This window comes from Vulpes lagopus, chromosome 3 (assembly GCF_018345385.1).
Source record: "Vulpes lagopus strain Blue_001 chromosome 3, ASM1834538v1, whole genome shotgun sequence".
Classification (NCBI taxonomy): Eukaryota; Metazoa; Chordata; class Mammalia; order Carnivora; family Canidae; genus Vulpes; species Vulpes lagopus.
The window spans coordinates 67,574,779-67,582,155 of record NC_054826.1 but is presented as its reverse complement, the minus strand read 5'-3'; the positions used below and the strand labels follow the sequence as shown (position 1 = coordinate 67,582,155).

General features: G+C 61.1%; 1 protein-coding gene across 21 annotated transcripts in view; it reads left to right on the top strand.

Moving 5' to 3' along the window:
• Positions 1-2,471: 2,471 nt before the first annotated feature.
• COL13A1 (collagen type XIII alpha 1 chain) overlaps positions 2,472-7,377 on the top strand; it is a 149,077-nt gene continuing 144,171 nt past the window's right edge. For all 21 annotated transcript variants that reach the window (XM_041749345.1, XM_041749342.1, XM_041749350.1 and 18 more), the window contains exon 1: positions 2,472-2,892. In XM_041749345.1, coding sequence (XP_041605279.1) covers positions 2,599-2,892 — 294 coding nt within the window. In that variant the 5' untranslated portion in view covers positions 2,472-2,598. The remainder of the gene's footprint in view (positions 2,893-7,377) is intronic.

Sequence of the window (7,377 nt, the reverse complement as noted above, 5' to 3'; positions counted from 1 at the left end):
GGAGGCTGTGACTTATTTGCTTCCTCTTGGAACTGACCTTTCTTTCTGTTTCCCAACCCGGAGCCTAGAAGTGGCTGCATGTTGGCTGGCACTAGCAACCCTGAATCCTAAAGAAGTAGTAGGTACCATTGCTGAGGGCCTGCTGGGTGCCAGGTGGGGTGTTGAGCGCTTTACCTGCACTCCCCCAAGCTTGACACAACTTAGACTCAGGTTTCTTGGGCTCTAGAGTCCCCTGGAGGCCTCCAAGGCTCAGCCATGACGTTTGTGATGCTGGGGTCAGTCTTGCCCTGGACCTCCTCCTTGTTTCCAGCCACAGAGGATGCTCCAGCCCCAAATCAAGGGTTTCACCACCCTGGCATTCCTGAGGGCTCCGAACGTCCAGAAAGGGGGAAAGATCAGCCTGCGGAATGCATGAGGAATGGAACTAGCCCCGCAGTTCAGTCTCTCCATTCTTACCAGCCTGGGGAGTGGGAAGGGGGAGAAGGTAGAGGATCCAAGCCCCTGAATCTCTGGATCCAAATCCCTGTTATCTTAGTGCAGAAATTCTCTGGCGCCCCCTGCTGGTCACCCACACGCGCGTGTTCGCCCCGGGGTTGTCTGCACATCCCGATGGAGAGACCTCCAACAGGAGTGGGGAAACTCGGGGTTCCCCACAGGAAGGAAATGCTAGAGCTGGCACTGACCTGGAACCCCTGGCCACCGGCGCTTTCCGCAGCATCACCTTCTATCCCCGTGGTCCCCCATGGGGCTGAGTGACCCAGCCACAACGCTACAGCCTTGATTCCGTGTGAGCGCTGGGTCACCACGCTACTGTCACCACGCTACACTGTTAGGTGTGCCCCGATACTCTATGAGCTATCAGGCCCCACCAAGTCAATATGCAATGTGAAGTTGGCACACATGTTCTTCTAAAACGGAATTGCAACACTCCTGTCACCCCCACCTGCAATTTCACATCCCCAAGGCCAGCCTTTCACCCCCTGCCCACTGTCACTGGGACACAGGCTTTCTCTGGGAAGTCAATCCCACCACCTCATTTGCAGGAATGTCAAGAGGTGCAGGGAGATAAGTTCTTTTGGGATACAATATCACTCAAAGTGGGGGAGGTGACAAGAGAGGAAACTACAAAATGCCCTCTGACCACCAGTTATTCTCTACTGGAGCCAAAGAAATGACAGCAGGAGGGAGCGAGGTTAGCTCTAAAGGACTCTTGCACAGGGAGGGAGTCAGCATTGCTTACCTCTGATGGCTGGGGTGTTTGGGCAGGCTGCTCTGACAGCAGAGGCTTGGGAGGGGTCTCAGATCAGTGGCGGGCAGGAAGGGGAAGGATCAGGACCTGACTCTCAGGTACCTTGGAATGAACCTTTCTGCTCAGTTTTAGTCTCCTCCTTAGGTCTGGGTCCTGAAGAAAACAACAGAAGGCCAGTTCCGCTGCCCCCTGGAGGACTGACTTTTCACCCCAGAGAAAGATGTTAAAGATGTGGTGGGCGGAATGAGCCCCACCAAAGGCTGGGGGGTGGGGGCAGCTGCAGGACTCAGGAGGTTCAGAACCCAGCGTGAAACTGGCTTGGGATGGGAGGGAGGGGGGGGGGACCGAGGCACGTGGACGTGGGAGCAATAGTGACCCAAGGGATTTAGATCGTCCTGCTCAGGATCTGGAGATCCATCCAGGTGCCCCACAATAAGACAGCCAGGCTCCTCGGAGGATCCCGAAGGCCGCCTTTCAACAACTTTTCAGAAAGCAGAGTGATGCCTGGCCCCATGACTTGGGTGGAAGGCGGAGAGGGCCCTCGGTGTGAATCCGGAGAAAGGGCGAGAAGTAAAGCCCCCGCTCCACTCCACACCCCCTTCCTGCCTATAAATAACCCCGAGTGTCACTTCAAAGGGGACAGGGAGCGCGGGAGAGGGGCTCCCGGGCCGGCCGGCAGGGGCGGCGGGGCCCAGCACACCACGCCCCCCACCCCGGGCGAGTTTGCATAAATAAATAAATCCAAGCCGTCGGCCCCGCAGGAGGTGGAGGAGAGGAGGGGAGGAGGAGGAGGAGGAGGGAGGGGGGTGGGAGAGATTAGTTTGGGAAGTAGCACGGATTGCTCATCCGATCCGTTCAGCCGCAGCTCGTGTGTCAAGTTACAGAGGCGCCGGAATCGGCCCCAACGCTCCTCGGCCGCGGCCACGACCCACCTCTGCCCATGGGGCCCTCCGCGCGCGCCCCTCCGCCCCGGGACTGAGACCCGCGCGCCGCCGAGACGCGAGACCCCGAGCAGGACGGAGGGCGCAGCGCGGCCCCGGGACGCTGCAGACGCTCGCAGGGGGAGACCGGGCGGAGAGGGAGCGCCTCCCCGTTCCCCAGCCTCCCTGGACTTGGAACCTTCTGCGGAGGAACTTTCTGCGCACCTGGGTGTACCCCGATTGCCGCCGGCTGCGGGTTTTTCCCGGCTCTCCCCCTCCTGCCGCTCATTTTTCCATCCTCTGCCGGGAGCAAAGGGAAGGGACATTTCCCCCCCGCCCCTGCCCGCAGCTCGGATCGCGCCTCTGGGCAGCGGCTCCAGCCTTTATTTATTCTATTTATTTATTTATTGGTTCTCAAGACGCGGGGGCATGGTAGCGGAGCGCGCCCGCAAGGCGGCCGCAGCGGGTGCCCGCGGCCCGGGGGATCCGGGCGCGCCCGCGACGGGGGCGCAGGCGGTGGCGCCGGCGGAGCGCTGCGCGCGGCTGCCCAGCGCGGGGGCGTGCGGGCTGCTGGCGCTGGCCCTGTGCTCGCTGGCGCTCAGCCTGCTCGCCCACTTTCGGACCGCCGAGCTGCAGGCCCGGGTGCTGCGCCTGGAAGCGGAGCGTGGGGAGCAGCAAATGGAGACGGCTATTTTGGGACGAGTCAACCAACTGCTGGACGAGGTCTGTGCTCTTTGTTGCTGGCTTGCGTCCCTCCCGCGGCGCCCCCTCGCGCAGCCTCCAAACTCGCGGCCCCGGGCGCGGCGGGGCGCTTGCTCTCCAGGCGGTGCGGTGCGCGCGGGGCCCGCAGGAGCTGTCTGCCGGCGGGGCTGGGGGCGGGGCGGGGACCGACGCTGCCCTGCCGGGCACTCGGGGGACCCGGAGGACCCCGGCGGCGTGCGTGGCATCCCCGCGCCCCCGCCGCCGGCAGGCGCCCCCCGCGCCCCGCGCCCCGCGCCCCGCGCCCCGCGCTGAGAGCGCCTGGCGCGCGGGGCAGGTGGAGGAAGGCAGGGCGCGCGGAGGCTGCCCGGCCCCACTTCCCCCTCCCGGCGCCCCGCCAGGCGGTGCGAGAGCCGCCCAGCGCCCACGCGGCGGGATGTGTGCCCGGTGGCCCGGGCTGAGCCTTGCCGGGCCCCCGCGGCCCTCCCCATCCATCCCTTGAGGATCAGCGCTGCCTGATTTTTTATTGCCACGTTCAGCCGGGAAGAGCGGGTGAGGGAGTGAGTCATCCAAGGGGCTGAGGGGGACAGACTGGTGTCCTGGTCCCTGCCCACTGCCCCAGGCCGCTAGGGGACCCAAGTGTGGCTCTCCCTGGTTCAGCAGTCCTTGGGCTCAAACACCTTCTTGTTTCTAAGCCGGGTTTCTTATCCATGGTCCCCATCATCTTATGTCTGTGTGTTTTTTCTGGGGAAAGGACGCTGAGTTTAACCCCCTTCTGAAATCTGAAATGTCCTTGAACCTAAGTGGATTAAAAGCCATTAGCGTTTCTTAGCCATGGCACTCTGAGGACCTGCAGGCTCACTGGTGCCACCAGAGGAAGAGCCTGCCAGTAGGAGGGTGACTCCTGGTGACTTAGGAGGCTCTGGACGGCACAAGGGATGCAGGGCTCAAATGAAGGAGAGCACCCACAGGTGACAGCTGCAGTGGTCTGGGAAGAGGTCCTGGAAAGGGCTGGCCATGGAGGGTTTCCCTGTGGGGGAACTGGAGGGGACCTCTTACTTACTGGGAGCTGGTGTGGAACAGTAAAGAGCAGGGAGGTGGTTTCATCCCTATACTGCTACTTAGAGGCTGTGTGACCTGGAGCAAATACCCTCACCCCTCTGAGCTCCTGAAATGGCAGGTGGCAAGCATTGGAACCCAGCTTGGGGTCGTGGCCATTCTGGCACGACGCTCCAGTTCCCTACAGCCGGCTCCTCTGCGGTTCCACTACCAGGCGAAGGCTGAGAGTCGCCAAAGAAGGTCTCTGGTGTGGTCAAGGAGATGAAGGTCACAGGACCAGAGAGGGTGGCCCCAGTGCAAGTTTACTGATACCAGACGTGCACCCATGGCTGCTGCCAGCAGCTCATTCCCATGCCCTGCCAGGACCCAGGGGACCCAGGACTCTGGCAGGCCACCCACAAGTCCCCTGGGAAGTGTCTGGGCTCAACTGCCTGAGCCAGCGGCCTCTGTCAGCTGTCTGAGAATGCACGCAGGGCTGGCTGGGTGGTGGAGATGGTGTCGGGGCAGTGAGGGCTCCCCCCATGTTATCTCAGGGGCCCTGGCTGCTGAGGGGCAAGGATCTGACCCTGGAAGCTCAGCTCAGTGCCTCTCTCCATCCTCTCCCCTCCCTGTCCCCTGCTGCTGGCCAGGGCATGCCCCAGAGCGTGGCTTCCTCGCCCTGAGACTTAGCCATGTCAAGTCTCATGCCCGCGGGGCCTGGGGACTGGGCAGTGTGATTCCTCTTCTGCAAACTGTGGCTTCCTGTGCACCAGCTGACTTCTAGACCTCTCATCTGCCAGAGCATCTGAACTGACCCCCATCTGACAGATGGGGAAACTAAGGCCCATGGAGGGGCAGTAGGTTACCCCGGTCACATGGCAAGATCCAGAACTAGAGCCAAAGTTCCTGGCCCCACTTCCAGTGCTCTTCACTGTGTCCTGCCACCTTCCTTTGTCCATCCTCAGTCAGTCAGTCGGCAAACGCTTCCTGAGAGCCAGCTGTGGTTCAGGCACTGTGTGTGCATGTGTGGAGGGGTGGGGGGACGCTCACAGGCAAATAGGGCACAAATAGGTCACCAGGCAGTGACCATGTCATATGAAAAATGCTAGGGTGATGGGAGCAGAGGAGGTCTGGGGAACGTATTAACATGCAGCGTACCTGACAGCAGTGGCTTCCTGGGAAAGTGATTTTCAAGCGAAGTCTTAAAGGGAGACTCCGAGACTTCCAGGCAGAAGGGGATGAGTGGAGGGGCCTTGTTCCAAGGGGCAAAGGGAACGGCTTCTGAAGGTTGGAAGCCAGAGGGAGGGGTTTGCCTTGGGGAACTGAGAGGTGGAAAGTCTGGCTGGAGAGAGCCAGGGCCCCTTAGAGACCATTAGGTCTATGTGAGAACACTGGGGAGCCACGGAAGGGCTGGAGGCGGGGCGGCTGTGCCCCTGGAGTGGGAGGGAGAGCAGGGCAGAGCAGGAAGGCCAGACAAGAGGCTGGCACAGGCCACAGGGGGCTGAGGCTGGGACTGGGCTGCAGGGAGGGACAGAATGGGGTGAACGGGGACGGTGGCTGCAGGGGGGTCACTGGGGGCAGTAGCAGTGGGCCCTGGAGCCAGAGGGAGGTCTGGTCCTGTGGGTGGAGGTGGTGGGCAGCCTCCTCTGTGGGGAGATGGCCCTGGAAGGCACCCCCTGGGTGGGGCCTACGGGCCCAGGCTTCAGGGAGGGACACTCTAAGGGCTGCACCGTCCAGTACAGTTCCACCGTGACTCATTACAGTAACTAAAATCAAATAAAATTGAAAATTGAGTTGATCTGTCGCACTAGCCACATTTCAGGTCGGTGCTCAAGAGACGCCCAAGGCTAGTGGCTACCAGTTGGGCAGTGCAGATATAGAGCATACACATCATCAGAGAAAGTTCTGTGGGACAGCTCTGCCCTAGGAGTGAGCTACTTCTGGGCCAGGAAAGGTGTGCTCGTCCAGGTCTGAGCAAAGGGCAAAGGTGCGGACAGGGAGAGGCCGAGAAGTGGGACCAGGGCCCCCAGTGAGAAGAAAAGGCAGAGGAGAGCCGGGGAAGTGGTTTCCTTAGCAGCGTGATTCCGTGACATGGACATACAGACAATTCCTGCTCCAAAGGGCGCACAGGCACCCCATGAGTGCAGGCGCCCCAAACCCAGGATGCCAGCAGGGCTTTGGCAGCCGTGTGGCCTTCAACAAGCCACGCCATCCCCCCGAACCTCAGGCTCCTTCTCTGACCCCCTCTTGGGTGCGCACAGGTAGAGTCTGGGGAGATGGCAGATGGGAGGATGCCCTAGGAAGTGCTGCCACCAAAGGCCCTGCCCCGGTCCCAGGCCCATATGAGGGCTTCCAGAGGGCTCCCTGGGCTCTGGAGCAGGCAAGCTGTCTTGGAGCAGGTGAGGAAGGGCATTGAACAGGGCCGTCCTGGTGAGAACTGCAGGAACAGCCTAGGCGTCGGCCGGAGGCAGGAACCCAGGGGCACGTGCACGCCACCCATCCCAGCGGGGAATGCGGTCTGCTGGGCAGAGACGAATCTGAGAAGCAGGCGGAAGGCCAGGCCGAGGGAACCCAGTGGGAGAGGAGCTGGAAAGGAGGCCGGCCAGAGGCAGATGCCGGCAGAAGGCCTGGATCTGAGGGGCCTGGCCACCGAGGGGAGGCTCAGAGGGGAGAGAGGAGCATGGGGGCGGGGCGCCAGCTTGTGGGGAGCTGGCAGTGTGGCTTCCAGACCTCAGGCCCCAACTCTTCCCCTGTTGGTGCCTCTCTCCTGGGCTGGGACCCTTAATGAGCGCTCCAGCTGCCTGTTGCTTGGTTTGCTTGCTGTAAAGAAAGAAACTGGAATGTCCCAAATGGAGGAAATCAGATGTCACCCGGGGCTGGGCAGAGGGTGTGCGTGAAAGAGAAGGGACTGGAGGTTAAAATAGCCAAATCCAGGCCAAGTGGGAGCAACGGTGTCAGCAGCTGTTGGGCATTGGGGGGTGCCAAGCAGATTCCCCTTCCCTGACAGTCGGAGTAACGGCCCCCCAATGGGAATGGCTCGTGTTTATGTGGTACATACAGCAGCCAGTGCTGTGTGCGAGGCCTCTTTCAGTCCTCCCAGCCTCCCTAAGGGACTGACGCTCTCATTGTCCCATTTTACAGATGAGAAGACTAATATCACTGTACCACCCCACCCTCCCACTCCGCTCTCTATGATCCGATCCTTTGGGTGTTAAGGGCATTTTCCACCTCTAGGAATTTCCTGATGGTGGTGTGGGGGCGGGGTGGGGGGTAGGGGGTGAAACTTCCAGGCTAAAATGTTGAGGAACCCCAGGCAGACTCTCTCATCCCTAAACATAACTGTAACAGGAATGGCTCACATTTATAGGGTGTAGACAGGGGCCTTTTATTGTGTGTTTTTTTTCCAGAGGAGCATTCGGGGGAGAGATCAAAGCAGTGTCTGCAAGACTGGGGCTCCGGATGGGGGAGTCC